The 16,729-nt window shown below is 41.2% G+C and overlaps 1 protein-coding gene across 6 annotated transcripts in view; it reads right to left on the bottom strand.

The window, feature by feature from the left end:
- The window catches only part of sorcs2 (sortilin-related VPS10 domain containing receptor 2), a 286,509-nt gene that overhangs the window by 202,584 nt on the left and 67,196 nt on the right, over window positions 1-16,729 (bottom strand). For all 6 annotated transcript variants that reach the window (XM_051075724.1, XM_018674300.2, XM_018674299.2 and 3 more), the window contains exon 2: window positions 5,964-6,031. In XM_051075724.1, coding sequence (XP_050931681.1) covers window positions 5,964-6,031 — 68 coding nt within the window. The remainder of the gene's footprint in view (window positions 1-5,963; window positions 6,032-16,729) is intronic.

Raw genomic sequence — 16,729 nt, 5'->3', positions numbered from 1 at the left:
TTCATTCTTCTCTCAAAAGATTCACACAGAAAAAGTTCAAGCTATCCTCAGTTAGAGCTATGTTTTCTATATGTACCTGTATGCCTCAGAGTCCTACACAGATCCTTAACATCCTCTCTAATGTGGATCCACCCAGCACGATGACATGATCCTGGAGACATGTTTTCTGGTACTGTATCAAACCACTTGTGTTTAGAGTAGCCTCACTGCCTGCCATCTTAGGTAACAAGCAGAGCTCTCCTGAGTGCTGCCTCTCTCTCTCTCTCTCACTATCTACACTGTGTGCCTCTCTCTCCAGGCTGTCAAATATGCATGGACGAGTGGAGCGATGAGGTGGTGGAGTTGCGGTGTGTAGGGACGAAGGGAGGATGATGCACTCGCCTCGATTAAGTATTTACAGCAGCCCAGACCATCTGGACCGAGGGAGAACCACTGAGAGAGCGAAGATAGAGAAAGAACGAAAACAGACAGAATCAACCTGAGAGGGAAATAAATGAGTGGAAGTGAGGAGAGGATGAGGTGAGGCGGGAAAGCAGAGGGGAAATGAAACATGCTGTCTTGATTAAGCCCAAAAGCGCATGTTTCTACTTTGTGGCTCTCTCTCCTGGTTTAGTTTGGGGAAATGTGATCTGGACCCTGGGGAGGGCTAATCATCAACACATTTGTAATGGTAAAATAACTGTGTGTGTGTGTTAGAGTGTGTACACACACACACGTCTGAAATAAACTGATTAAGGAGGAATCAAAGTGGCTGTATCTGTGCTGCTACCCTGCGGCCAATAAGCCTCAAAGCAACGGTTCAAAACACTCAAACAAACTGAAACAAAGATCGACTAAAGTTTATTACGTTTCCTCTGTACTCTGCATCCATGTTGTCATTCATTTTAGGTCATATATTTCTGCTTAAAGGGAAACTCCACCAATTTTTCACATCAAGGTATGTTTAAAGCTGTTGGGGAGTACTACTGCTTATGTGAGATGACTCCACAGTGAACTGCATGAGGTCTGATCAGTGTCCTCAAGTTACATGAGTAAGCATGCAAAGCTTGCAAAGTTAGAAAGAAAACAGTTTACCAGACCTCCCCAACTCTTCTTTTGTTTTGTTCTATCTTTTAAAACTGCCTGACATGCACCCAGTAAAGTTAGTAAGTTCGAGTTCAATTAAGATGTGGTCAAATCAACATTCTGTTGTTTAGGGTTCATAAACAAGGAAAAACTATGATGACGGGAAGTCAAAAATAGAGATAAATGTCATTTCTAATGTTGCCTAACAGTAAAACAGCCTCTGTGTTGCATTAAAGGTATGAGATGTAGGATTCTCCGTAAACACTTGCCTCATGTGTTTGCTGCCCCCAGTGGCTGCATGAGCAAGGCTGATCTGACTGCTATTTCCAGTTATTATTCAAATGCCTAAAAATTAAAGAGTTCATTTTTTATATTAGTGCTCTGATGCTTTAGAGTACTGTACAAATTCCCTCTCTTTTGTATCGTATTAATGTTTTGATGCTATCCTGACCCGCTTTTCCCACAGGAATCATCAAAGCTTCAACACCTGCATCTTAACTTATCATCTCCCTGATTGCTCTGCTTCTTGAGCACAGCTTTAAAGAGGGGTTTTGTTAAAAACAAAGGAAACGTACACTCTGAGTTTGAGTCAGAGAGAGAGCAGAGAGGAATGGAGAGGATGAGATAATGGATAGAGAGAGGAGGAGGTGGTGTAGATGTTGGAGGACGGATGTGTCTGTCTGAAGTGTGATGCCCCCTACTGTTCAGCTTAAAGAAGCCCTAGAGACTCTTTTGATTCGATCCACTCCCTGCCTGCCCACCTCTCTTTCCTCTCTTTTATTCAGCTGATGTCTTGCTGATACACACATTCCCACAGACACACAAATAACCACACACAAATGCAACGGAAACACACAAACATGCACAAATACATAAATGCACTGAAAGTACACAATACTACACACCAATACCCAAACATACAGGACGGACATATGGTAAACAGTTATGTTTGTGGAAGTGTGGTGCAGTTGATCTACTGTACATAGAAGCGTTGGTCTGTCAGACAATCTCCTCATCCATAAGAGAGCCGTGAAGCCCCCAACTGCGATGGCTACCAGCCCCCCTCACCTCTTCAAAAGATGTGTGAAGATGGCATGAATTATGAATACCCCCCTGACTCTCACACCATACTGTAGGAGTAAATGGATCGCATATGGTATTTGGGTTAAACAACTTTTAAAATACAAAATAAGGATATACTGTACAAATTTGGATTTGATCAATATGGCTCTCTGAAGGTCCTTTCTGAGGGCCTTTAACAGAGACTCAGATGAACCTTCCAATAGCAAATGTTTGAACCAATATTCAATATACCTGGATTCAAGCCTAACTAAGTGCAATTCCTTTGCACATATTATCAAAATAAAAAAAGAATGTTCCAACATATGACTTTTTTTGGCACATTCATTTCAGAGATGCATTTTCAGGTTTTAAAAGCCTCTAAAACAGGATTTAGGTCTTTTGAGACATTAAAATGCCACTAGAAATCAGGATATTATCTGGTAATCTGATCAAAATATGACATTATAATCGATTTCATCCATCAAATCACACTGGACACCACTGATATTTGAAGCCCTTTGTATCATCTGGAAATAAGAAACACTTGCACTGAGGAGTCAATGCCCAAAAAAAAAAAAAAAAAAAAAAAAAAGTGCACATCTGCTCCGTTCAGTTCGAGGATCAAAAAGGTTTACCAAGTATTTCATGGCTCGACTTGGAGCAACAGAGTCTTAAGATGAGTTCTGTCAGCCTGCAGTCATCACAGTGTTTGGTAATGCAGTGGCAAATCCTGCCATCACTGCCTAATCTACAGCACTAAAGCACCTTTCCCTCTGTTTACTCTGTCGCAGTATCCGAATTTGATCTTTATTTAAGGCCTAAGTCAGGACTAGTCAACTGAGAGACAGTATCAAGTTAGACCAGTATTATTTAAGTGTCCTCAAGCAAAATGCACAGTGGGAACTCATTGTGGTTCTAATATTCGGCCTTACAGTCTTCACCATCTGTTATTTCCAGAAACTCTTAAAGATTTACTGTTTAGACTTGAAACAATAGAGGAGCAAAGCCCTCTACAATGTAAAAGAAATTCTACAAGTTATCAGTGCTCACAACAATGCTGCTATTACTTCGTTTTAATACCTTAAAACGTATGCAGTAAAGGTCTCAGTATGCTTCCAATAAAGTACTTGTCAATTTGGTTCAGTCGCAGCTGAAATTTCATTTCCAAAACTCAGACCCACTTTATGCATCGCCAGGTGTACAAAAGTGTTAAAGTAGGCAGGGTTTAAAGTTGTTTCTCAAGCCCTCTTTTTTCCACAAGTAATTCCATCACGTTTCATGTGCGACACCAAGAAAAGAAAAGAGACTTGTCTATAAGTCCGTAAGAATGAGTCAGTTGAATCCAGACTACAAAGACACTACAGAAGCAGAGGGATGCAGCAAGGAGGAGGCCATGAGGGCAGGATTTTTTCACAGCCTTAGAGTATAGCTGTTTGAAAAAGGTTTACACACTTATTCCTTAAATGTGTTCTGAAGCACTTCTGTAAGACCTTCCTTTGAAACATATTGAGCCCTTAATATTTTAAACTTATCATGAAGTAACTAAATATTACTTCATGAAAAGGTTTGAAGGAACTGCCAAAAATGTTCTGATAAAACTTGCTTTTCCTGAAATAGAGGTTGGTAGACGCACTCACACTTAAACAGATGTGTAGCTACAACACACACATACACACCACAGGAGATCTGGGTGTTAAGTGTCCAGTGTATAGCCTCTGACTGCTGTAATTCACCTCAGCCAAAGAAAAACACAACTTCACTGCTGCAGCATCAATTATTGATCAGCACCTGAACACACGCAGACTTCTATGACCAAAGAAAGAAAGACAGAAAGATGACCTGTTGCCAACAGCCAGTTTCTCTGGCCTCACATTGATAAATCTGCATCATCTTGTTATGCGTAAATTTTCTGGTATTTTCGGTTATGTACTTAAAAGACAAGCATAGGTAGTCCATGTTTTGCCACTCACTTTCCCTCCTCTCCTCTTCTTTCACAAAGAGAGACATTCTCGTGAGACAATTGAGGGGGAGGGGGGTGTTTGGAGCTCTTTTATCAGCTGTGTTATAGCACAGGACCTTGAGCCAGCCATAACAGACTGAAGGACAGACATGCTGGAGTAACAGGCGGCGACAATAAAAGAGCCAGCGCTGACGCCAAAGCCTGAGGACAAACAAAACTCTCCACAGAGCACTAGGAAATGCAGACATGGCACAATGTGTGGTTATGGATACGACTAAAAGGTACAAGCTGGGAACTTCATACTTGATAGTGCATGGAACAGCCAATGGTCCGCTCTTTAAACAAACCGTTGTACCTACAAAATGGGTCATTTGTCTGTGCCCTCCAAAGACAGTGGTAGAAGTGATATCCAGTGGCTTGGGTTGAATCCACCTGGGCTGCTAACAGTTACAGGTGCTCGACTGTGAAGACACCAATTGTGTGCTTTGCTTACTGACACAGGACAAACCTCTATAGACCACCGCCGATCTAAAAGGTTCTCAGTTCATTTACTCGGCTGCCCTGAAAAACTTTTCTCCTCTCTGTGCTGTTAACTTTTCCCCTGTGTGAAACCTGGCATCTTGATCTACGCCACCTGACAGGGCAAGACGGCAAACCCATTCATCTTCCCCCCATCTTCCTCATTTGATCCTGCAGCCCGGGGACTTCAAAGCCTATAGGCCAGTGGATTGCGGCTGTCCACACAGCACGCCAAGCTGACAGCTACAAGGAACTGAGGTACACCCCACACATAATACCTACCAAGACATGGTCAGAGAGCTGTATAGGTCCTCATGGAATCATGTTAATTTCATGGTAATTTCTGCTTTTTGGACAATGATGCCAACAGGCAGCTGGCCAGCTTCTTCCGTCTCTGCCAATTTTGATTCAATTCTGATTAAATTCAACCATTTGCCATGTTTTTCCTTTCTCAAGCTGGCTGTCCAGTAGTGAATCTGGAGCATTATTCATAGACTGCAACAATTAAAACATCAACAGGGGCAGAATAAAAATATGTACATTATTCATATCTGTCCTCCAGGGAGACAGGCAGTCAGAGCTAATGAGAGGCTGAAGCTTTGAAGTCATGGAGCCCTCAGTGAGGTGAATGGCATGAATTAAGTACCACCATCAGACACGTTTTGCTCTGTGCGAATGTCTTCTAGATGGCTAATTTTAGCCAGTGCTATGAGCCCTGTCTTGAGTATTTTCCAAGGTTTTATAAGGAAATCTGAATATAATTAAGTTTCCTCCACCCCCTCTTATATGAGAAGGTCAGGCTCAGCTACATAGCAGCACCCCAGGAGCTGTTAGGGAGCCGATGTAGAATAAAGATGGAAATTAATATTCCATGAGAATATATGTACTAGTACAAGATACACTTGTTGTGAAGTGAAGCAGAATGGATGCATTGCTTTTTCTGCCGCTCAAAAGCAAGAGCAGTGTGAAGTGTTTTTGGCGAGCAGCAGCTTTGCTAAATAGAAGAAGCTCTGCCAGCCAGACTTGACCCCTTTCCCTGGCACTGCCGGTGCCCGCCGTCCTGCCCTGTGCCATGCTGATATGCTATCTGCCCAAACAGATGCCCACTCTGGCCTCCCAGCGCCACTCTCCGGTCCCCCACTTTACTCGTAGCTGCCTGCTGATGTTTTGTCCGTCCTAGTGCTCTGTATCACCCTTGTCTCCTTGAAGAAGCACAGCGGAGAGATAACCGAAAACCAGCGCTGACCTCACTGTTAAAGGGAAGCTGTTTGCTGATGAAAGGTCTACATGAGTCTGAGGCCAGACATGACATAAAGACATCCAACAAGAGCAAACATGGTGTAAGCGTTTGGCCTACCTCCACAGCGAGCTCTCCAGCACCTTGGTGGAGTCAGCATGGTAGTACTTGGTCAGGATCAGGATAACCTGCAACAGAAGGTGGGGGAGAGAGATACATTTAGACATAAGCTAGGACCAAAGAAAAGGACTGGATAGTGAATTGAATCAGGGCTGTAGTCAGGATTTTCAAATTACTATGGTTCATAGGTGTGAGCAGCAAAACCCCTCAAATAACTCTGAAAAATTTGGATTTTTCCTTTGATTTCTTTTGCATTTTTAAACTCATAAAATTGCTCAATTATGTCTTTTGCTGTAAATGTTGACAACAGAAGCATACGTAAAATATGATTATCAGACTACCAAATTCATTAAAATTTTAGAAGCCACACTAATGAATATTTTTATATTAACTATGAATCAAAGGATGATGAAGCCTCAGAGAATTATCACCCAATTTAGCGGTTTCCCTTAGCTCTGGTTTGGTTTTACCACATATACACACACACACACACACACACACACACACATACATACATATATACATACATATATACATATATATATATATATATATATATATATATATATATATATATATATATATAGAGAGAGAGAGAGAGAGAGAGATAGATAGATAGAGATATAAATATATAAAAGCAGCTGTTAGCGTGCACTTTCACTGTATCCACATTGTAATTTAATTCACAATTTAATGTGTACTAATATTTAAAACCAACTGTAAATTGTACATTACAATTTTCTTGACATGTATCAGTTTAAAAATATTTTTGTAGATATTCATTGCACTTTTATGGTAGAAATTTTATGAGGAATAACGAATAGACAGGATAATCTAGTGTTTCTTTTATAGGAACAATCACTTGCCATTTCAGGCAACAAGACCCGAAGGAAGGTTTTTAGTCAATACTTGCTTGCATGCTTCATACTTACTTCATACTTAAAAGCACCATTGGTCAGTCAATAGACTTGTATAAATATGTCTGATGTTTGGTCAAGGTTTAAACTAATCTCTCCTCTGAATTCATATTTCAAGCAAAGACAACCATGGAAGAACTCCATCTGCAGCACTGCTGATTTTTATGCTTAGTTTTGTTTGAGGGTGCTTGGAAAAACTATTACCCCGAACAAATAACGCTTTTGTTTGCCACTTTGATTCTGGAGAAAGCTCATGCAGTGCTTTGCTCAGTGTTCCTCCTAGCTTCCTTTGTGCAAGCAAAATTAGGAATTTAGCTTAAACACATTTTTCTTGAGGCGATTCAACTGTGAAATCTTTATTTTGAGAAGACTGCAGGTTTGTTTTGGGATTTTTCACAAAAAAACCTAAATAAAATGTAGGAATGTATTATTCATATGACCAAGACATCTTGAAGGGCACAAACCCCATGCGTGTACACTGGATCAGAGACTCTTGTCTTTCATATTTCTGAGAACTCCTGTTCTTGACAGCAAGGTCTGCTGGGATTTGCGTTGCCATGGTAAGAGTGCCAGTGGGTCAGGCAGCACAGTGGGGCCTAGAGGTGTGATTGACAGGCTGGCTTGCAGTTCTAGGTAACAGAGCGAGTGAAAAATCGGGGCCTGCCTTCAGGCAGAGGGGAGTTGATTGGCCAAGGGGTCCTGCCCAGAGGCAGCAGCCAACAGCAGGCTGTGTTGAAGGTGGCTGCTCCCAGGGAGTCAAGCTGCAAACTCTGTGTAATATGGACACTCCTGATACATCTTAATGTGGAGAGTAAGCACAGCCGGTATCACCATGTTCTCTGTGGTGATAGTACATGATTATGGCTCTATTTTTCACTTCACATTTTTTTCTTGAATACTAAGTGACTTGAACATGTGAGTGAAAGTTTTAGTCTTGGTGGCCTTTGGGAAAATGAAAGATGGACAAACAAGTTCAGGAGGTAAACATCAGGTTGATTTCTTTATCATATAGGATGACGGCTGTGTAGCTCAGCTGACCTAATAAGGCTGCAGGCCAAAATATTCTGCCAAATATGTTTCCATCCCTGTCAGAATGTTTCGGCTCATAAAACCACATCTTCAGGAAAAAGTAGTGCCCAAGGCTTTCATGTTGTCCTCTTGTGTCAGGTCAAGGCCACACAGCCTGTAGCTTTCAGCAGTTAATATTCAAAAAGAAACACTAAGTCATTTTTATAAGACCTTCCACTGAGGCGGGGCTGGTCTTTAACTGTGTCTTAAAAGAGTTTTTTCCACACAAAACTAAGAGTTGGTCAAAGCAGAGCACCACAGCTGGGGACATAGCGAATGAGCTTTGAGAGTCCTAGACCAATTTCCACAACACAGACTGCCATCAAAGCCACTCAGTGGAGTCTCAGGGCGTCTGGCTCAAAGCAACCCAAACCCAGGAGTTCCAGCCCTGGTGGAGCTTGGCGTCCAAAGATGTTTATGGAGTCCAGAGGACCGGAACAGAGGACATTTCTCTGAGCAGCAGCCCACTTGCCAGGACTGATAACAACCTCAGTAACAGCTCTAACAGATGCAGTGACAGCATACAACCTGCCTTTTTCTATGCCTCTAACTGTCATAAAACTTTCTTTGCTGATGAGGAATTAGACAGCATCCGATATCTGAATTTGTGAACGAGCCATCGTGTGAGGCTCTCTGAGTCATACAGCATGTAGCATGCATTCCCCTGATTGGTGTTTGGCCTACTGTGACTCAACTGGTGTCTCTGGAAACAGGCTGTCCGCCTCTGCACAGCTGTCCCTCTCCTAATGAGATACTGGTGCAAAGCTTGACACTCTTATCATGCAGGCAGAAAGGCAAAGTAACAGCACTGGTCCCTTGACATACGGATTAGATCTACCGTGCTGCACACTTAGTGCTTGTGCATCCCCAAACCAATCTTAGTTTCCTTCCTTCTTGAGCTTTAAGCATCCAGTTGAAAATGTAAGCCTCAGTTTCTAAAGCTGCATTAATTGATTTATTTTCGTTCATTTATTTATTTATTTTTCCTGAGGGCAGTAAAACAAGTTGAAAGCACAACATTTGACAGCATCAACTCCTGACATTGGTTAGCAACACAGCAACATAAGGTAATTGATTTATCAGAGCTCTCACACTGAAAACTGGGCTGGAAAGACGGTTACCACCAAAACCAAAACAATGAGCTGAAATATGGTAAAAGGAACTGCAGAGTTCAGTGACAATGCTCTGTGGATTCATCACTATGTGTAACAACTTTCATTTTATACATAGATATTTGATCCATTGTTAATATAAAAATAGTGAGAAGTGCCTCTTTAAAGCCAACAGTGATTACAGCTTCAACTAATGATTGTTGTCATTTATGGGCTAATCTGCAGATGATTTTCTTGATTAATTTTGGTATTTAAAATGAAAAATACACATCAGAATTTCAGAGACACCAGAGAGAATTGCCTATTTTGTACAGTAAACAGTTCAGAATCCAAAGAGATTCAATTTACACCGATACCAAAGAGGGGAAAGCAGCAAGTCCTCACATTTCAGAAGCTGGAACTGACAATTTTGAGTTTTTCTCAAGAAAGTGATTCAGACAACTGCACCGTGTCCCTGTGCTGTGTTCACAATGTAAAATTCCTCAGTATCTAACAGCTTCCTTCCTTCCTCTGACACAAAATACATTTGGCCTGCTGGTTACAAGTAAGCCCTGTCTACAATATAAATCTAGAATTATAGCTTTCTAAGTGTGGCACACATCAAATTGCATCCTCTGTCTTGTACATGAAAAGAAGCAGGGAAAAGAAACCGTGCATCTCAACTCTATCAGTCCATCAGCCCCTGAGACCGAGGTATGCATCATTCATCCAAATGCCAATGCCAATAAAATATTCTGCCGCTCTATCCCCATGTTGCATCGGTCTTCAAGGCCTAAGTTCTGCTCAATTGGAAAATGATTTTTCTTTGGGGATAAAGTGGACAGGGCAAGGATGTATTCGGCCATAAATCACTACTGGCAGGAGGCAGAGAGAGCGTTTATTTGGCAGCAGCGCACCTAGCCACATTGACAAAACTGCTGAACAGCACAGAAGCCAGATTCCTCTCTTGCCTCTAGTGTACAGAGCAGTGCATTAAGACTAGAACTTGGCAGCATCTACCTAAAGCTCATTGGACTAAAGGGCAAAATTGGCACAGACTGAGTATCCAACCAGAGTGGTAAGAAAAAAAAATCCCTTCTTTTTTTGGAAATACAGTGCAGTGCCAGTCAGTTGTAATTCAATACAAATAAATCACAGAACCATACTTAAAGTCAACAAGTATCAGAAAACATGTCAAGCTAAAATGAACAAAGTCTGGGAGCTAATTTTTTTCATGAGCAGTGACACAAACAAGTCTCTGTACCCTCCATTGATTTAGATAACAAATTGCAGGGAAGTTTGTGATGAACTCTGTGACCTAATCAATCTGTCGTAGAGGAAGTATTGCTCTGTTGTGACCATCTTGTAATACCGCAACCACATAATCAGCCACTGTGGGTTTCTTGTTTGTAAGCTGGCGGACATTGAAGCTAATGGCTTTTATTGGGGAAAAGTCAACAGGGTGGTCAGGACCCTTGGATGACTCCACACAAGAGCTACAAGAGACCCCATTGAGACTCAAGCTCATAGCCGAGTTGACCATGAACTCCAGCCTGACAACCACTGTTTGTCCCCAAGACATTTCCATCAACTGTGTGTCAATGGAGCGCTATCAATCAGCTATTGAGAAGAAGACAGAGGGAGAAAACTTTAAAAGAAGAAAGAGACTGGAGGGAAATAAAGACAGACAGACAGCGAGGCTCTGGAGAAAGAATGCACTTATTCATTTTTAAAGCAAAAACAGTGAAATACAAGTACTCCATCGAAGTGTGCAACATCCCCCCCCATCCCTCCGGGGCACTTTGCATTCTCCAGAAACAGACCACACACATAAACAATTCATCACAGTCTGGAATAAAAGGGAGGAACTCATTTTTGTCTGTTTTCAAAAGAAAAAGATGAAGCCCAATTCATATTCTTGTGGTACAAAAGTAAATTACACACTGATTAAATTTGGGAAATGACTTTGTGCTGACACTTTGACGCCATCCCCGTCTCTCTCTCTCTCTCTCACACACACACACACACACACACCCTCGAAAACACAGACACAGTGATGGAGTTACACACATGTGCATGAAGCCTTTCAGTTTGTTGCATGTTCTGTGATGTCAAACTAAACCTTTTGTCTTTACTTGATAGGGTACAGCCGAGAATGTGTCTGGAAGTGTGAGGCTGGAAAGAGAGGGACATAACATACGCTAACATCACATTTCCAGCTCTATAGGCAGTCCCTTCCTCCTTTAGCCGATGTCCATTAAACGTTTAACTGGGGCATCTTACTTGCTTGGTTTTTGTGGAAAAGTGTTTCTTAACGCTCAAAATAAGCTTGTAAGCTTCTCCTTGGGGTTGAAAGTTAAGTTAAGCCAAAGTTCAGCCAAATTTAAAGGGGCCGTATGAGAGTTTCCTCTGCCACCGAACATGGTTTCTTGCTAGGAGAGGGTGGTGGTGGTGGTTGCTTGCAGAGAGCTTCAACCATTAGTACTTTCAAAAGAGGTTAGAATACGCCCTCTGAGCTGCGCTACCTCTTCAGTGACTTGCTAACTTCCGTAGAAGAAGTGATAGAACTAGGAACCAGAGACACCACTTGCCAAGTAAAGGAATGAAGTTTGATATTGAACTTGCAACTGGTGAGTACACCTAATACTGGCAATATAACAACAGCAAAAACGTACATAAAGTTCCTTTAACGCAGCAGCAAAGACTGAGGTATATTTCCTTTGATGATATTCTGACCTTATCATTATTATCATATATTTAGGGCTTAAAAAAAGTATGTTAACCACAATAAATAGCTCAGCTATGACTACATACTACCACACTCAAAAGACTGTAGCCTATAGCGGCTCTCTTAAACAGGCATAAATGTGCATCTAGTTACTATAAAATACTGCCATTCTCTGTGCCTTCGTAGAACAGACAGAACACAACAGCTGGTTAGCTCTGATTACCAGCATTAGAATACTATCCATGCTACACTGTGTGTTCAACAGTTTCCCTACACCCCGAACCCTGCTCTGTTGCATTTTTTAAAGTACGCTTGATTAAAGAGTTCCATTAGAATTTCAGGGTGTGCTTCCTCTTTAGGGGGATAGTTTCCTCAAACATAAAATTTAACATACAACAGAAATCTGAGACAGGACTGATCCTTTAAATAAGTGTCAATTGGCCAACATGTCTTTGTCTCCAACTCAAAATGGTTCTCCAAAGGACATTTCAGCGGCTGTAACTTCTCACATTCCTCTCCTTGCTCACTCAGACACATACACATGCTCACATAAAATAAAAGTGCTTCATTCATCCAAATAGTTCCCCATTATCCCCATTCAATGACCACGCTAATGGTTGAGGACACCAGCCGCCACTGAGTTGCCGCATCTGGTTGAAGCCATTTTTGCATTGGACCTTGACCACGCTCTATCTGAGGCCAGCCGGTGACCCGCACACTCGTTACCATTTTCACAGTAGTTTGAGATTGCCACCATTCATTAAATTGCTCAAGCGGAAAAGAGGGGAGGGCAATTACATGGACCTTTGCCTCTGCTCGCCTTGTGCTCTGTCCACACAAAAGGCTTGTGCTGACCCCTCTTGCAAGAGTCCATCCACACAGGAATAGGAGCACCTGGATACCAGATGAACAGTAGGTAGTAGGAAAATCAGTCTGACTTTCGTTTCATTTTTTTTGTTCAACTTAAAATGGAAATGCCAACACAAATGTTGAAAATGATTACATGATGTCCCTTTTCTCAAATAGTGCTGACTTGCAATTTTCAATTACCTGAAACAAAAATACCTCAAAAGTTATTAACTTCAAACGTTCTGCATAATCACTCAAGGAGTTGAACTGAACGTGCATTTAATGGTAGCTGTTTAACTCATCTCCTTTTACATTAGGCCAAAAGCTTATCAATCACCCCTTATATCAGACACAAGCCAACCCTGTGCTTGCTTTGCCGCTACTTCTATGCATACAAGCTTAAATCTAAGCCACAACTTCAAACTTAAGGATCGCACTCCTTGTCCCAATAGACAGTGTTCTTGTCTTGTGTATTTGTGCTTCCTTTATTCATGCTTGTCAAAGAGGTGTACATGTAATTTCACCATCTTTTGAACTTAAAACTTTTCACTCCTTCCTCCTTCTGCCTATTCACCTATTCTTTGTCATTTTCTCCTCCTCTCCTCTCAGGTCTTTTCATGCTTCCATCTTCTCCTTTTGATCTCCACGCTTTTTTAAGTCTCTGTGGTTTTCTTCTCCTTTTCAAGCTTCCTCTGTTCTCCCATGGATATCTGAACAATTGCTATAATTGGGCTCTGATCAAATTGGCAAGCTGTTTGCCAAGGAAGAAACTGGAACAGTTGGGGCTGGTGATGTTCACACAAACACAAGTGCATCGTCCCCCGATTCTCTCAAATTATGGGGTGCATCCACAACAACAAGCTATCTTTGGTAATACACATTGCTGTAATTCCACTGTGAACCTAAAAGAGTATCATCAACACACATTTTAAACATGTATTCCCAAACAAAAACCATTTATCCACGCAAATACTGCTGCGCGTTGAATTGGGAGGATGATTCTGCCTGTAGAGACCCCAGTAGACTGACTGATGCACAATCCGACAACTAATTGGACCAACAGGACCGAGGGAGTGGAGTTTCTTAGATGTGTGATAATCCACTGCTGGGAGCCCGAGGCCTTTGGGACTGAGAAAGAGAGTGGAGGGGGAGGGAGAAGAAGCAAAAAAGAGATATGAGAGATACTGGTGGGAGACAGGGAGATAAAAGGAAGATGGAAACAGACCAAGAGACAAAGAAAAGAGCTGAAAAGGGAAAAGAGTTGAGAATGGATAAGTTGGAGGAAAGACGCCACATGAAACAAAGAGAGAAAGAAGAATTATAGTTAGAGAATAAGTGAGAAAGTTAAAGAAAAAAGGAACGGGAGAGATTGATAGAGGAGGGAAATAAGAGTGAGGCATTAGAAATAAAATAGGACAGGGAGGTTGGGAGTGTGAAGGCTGTAATGGGGTGGTAATCGATGAAGCCGAGGGACTGAGACGAGCCTTCTGGCCCTCAGATCTGTCCATCGATTGGAGCAGCTTACTGGGGACGAGGCGATGGGGTTTGACAGGGCTGTTGGGACTGGGAATCCAACTTAACTTGGTTCTAAGTAATCAGTGCTGGTCTTCAAGGGGGTCACCTGATGAGGTTCATGACCCTACCTAGACGTGTACTGTAATTCTCCAAAGGTGGCCGGAAAACAGGAGCCAAATCACATTCGTCAGTCCTTCACTAAGGTGAGACCCAATTGGAATATGAGCACCGATTATATCTACTATCTATTTTCTCTAGCCAGAACCATTGTAGGAAAGTTTCTTTGTTGAATTTTGTATTAGGATTCACACTGCAGAGTTACAAGCACAAAGGAGTTGTTGTACAAGCCTCTCAAGTCATGAGCTTGACATGCTATGTTAGAGATGTTGATGTTGAAAAGTCCAAACTGATTCTAGTCCCTGTAGCATTTTCTAAGCATTGTGTCTCTTCTCTTAAAAACATTAAGAAATAATTACTGCAATCATGTGACTTCTATTTAGTGTAAAGTAGGAGTTCAGATTTTAGAAGTAATAGTGCTGATTTAATAAGACACTTCAGGTGTTTATCAACGATTTCTCTTATATTTACATGGGCTCAAGGAACATGAGGAAAAAAGTCAAGTGTACGTGGACAATCAAACAAGTGGCCGAAAAGGGAAATGTGCCTCTTGGGGGCAGTGGAAATAAAATCTCTTCTCAGTATTGACATATTATAACCTGTTAAGTTCATCTGGAAAACATTAATTGCCATGGAATTGCCTATTTACAGCAGATACAAAGAAACGCATTCATTTGGAGTCATGTGTCAGGCCACCTAATGAATCTGAATGAAAAAATATTCACTCTCCTTTTAGGTCTGTTTTGGTCTCCTCTGACTTCCCAGGACAGATATGTCACTGTGTTCACCAGCTATATGGTGACTCTGCCTGCATCTGCTGACTGGCTGTCATACATGGATTTATCAGAGGTTTTTCCACTGAAAACAGCTACTTTCTGTGTCTGGAAACAACGCTAATGAGAGCAGTGAGACTGCACCAGAACAGCCACAGTTGTGGGCCAGAACAAAGACTTTAAAGAAGATAAAATGCTCTCTAAAGATGAGAAAAACTACAGTTTCTTAATGCTCTGTGTGTTTGTCACTACATGCAACACAGGTCATATATTGTACATGTAAGCAACTGATCTACTGTCAATATAAAAATGTTTATTGTAGCAGCTTTAAAGACCTTAAGTGTTAATAAAAGCCAACACACACTTTTGAGATCTCTATATAAAAGAGCTAAAACAGGTAATGTGACTATACTGCTTATAATTTTGTGGTTACACATACAGACACACATAAAATCCTTTTAATCATTTTTAAAAGAAGAAATTAGTTTAATTTATTGTATTTGTCTCTTACCATCTTGTCTGACCAACATTTCATTGAGTTTCCAACATCTACGTCCCTGGCTGTTAGATGTCAACGTCTCTTTTTACCACCATCCTCTTAATTTAGATTATATTTTTTCTCTTAACAAACAGCATTTTTGCAGATATCGGGAAATGACAAACTTTCTGTAGAACTAAAAGGGTAAATAATGCAACAAATGGTTTTCATTACTGTTTTATCCCACATTATTGATGTGACAGAGTCTGGTGGAGATAGAGTCCTAAAATGAGAAAGCTAGTTTCCAATTTAAGAATTCTGTCATCAACATCCTCTGATATCTTTATAAGCCTCACTGAATAACAACGTTTTTGATAATCAAGTTAATGGTTCAAACTTAATTGCAAATTTAACTGAGACAGGAGCAACAACATAATCACCGACTGAGGGTACACTGTTCTTTAATCTTGAGAGTACATTACCACCATATGCTCCTGATGCGCTAAAGAGATTCCGAAGCATCAGAGAGCAGATGCATTTGAATACAGAAACAGTGATCTATGATGTTTCCATCTCTCTCAATGCAGGCACCGGCGGTGTCCCATCTCAAAGTCAGAATTACCAGGAGAAAGATGGACTAAGTAGATGGATTAGTGGTTGGGGACGTCTCTGCTCCTCTTCAGGTGGACAGATGCTGAATTGTGTTCCTAAAGGCCCAATAAAATCTTTCCAGACAGGAATATTGGAAGGGGAAAATAAAAATCAGAAATAGAGAGACACAGTTGGAACTATGGTTATAGTGAGAGAGACCACCTGTGTGAAGGGTATCTGTAGCCAAGTGCTTTTGTAAGGGAGACTTACTATCCTTGTATACCTTGGATGAAACTGTACTCCTGTCTTTTTGCATCTGGATCTGGCTTTTTGTAATGAATTTGTAGCCTCCAAGCTACATTTGAGACAACCCTGATGACAGCTTTGGGGGTTATTCTCTCATAATTTAAAAACCTCCTCCAGAACTATGGTACACATCATGCAAGTGCTTTCTCAGGCTTTCCCACGAGTAGTAAACTCATCTTTTATGTGTAAAACTGGCAGACTTCCCCTTTAATAAGAGTATTGATCATTACAAGCCATGTTGTCACCCATATGCAGAGTGAGGGAACTTTCCAGACTTCATTATAATGCTTTAAGCTTGATAGATTTAATTATCATCTGTTTACTTTCAATACA

Source organism: Lates calcarifer, linkage group LG14 (assembly GCF_001640805.2).
Source record: "Lates calcarifer isolate ASB-BC8 linkage group LG14, TLL_Latcal_v3, whole genome shotgun sequence".
In the NCBI taxonomy this organism is placed as follows: Eukaryota; Metazoa; Chordata; class Actinopteri; family Centropomidae; genus Lates; species Lates calcarifer.
This window is presented reverse-complemented; position numbering and strand designations above follow the sequence as displayed.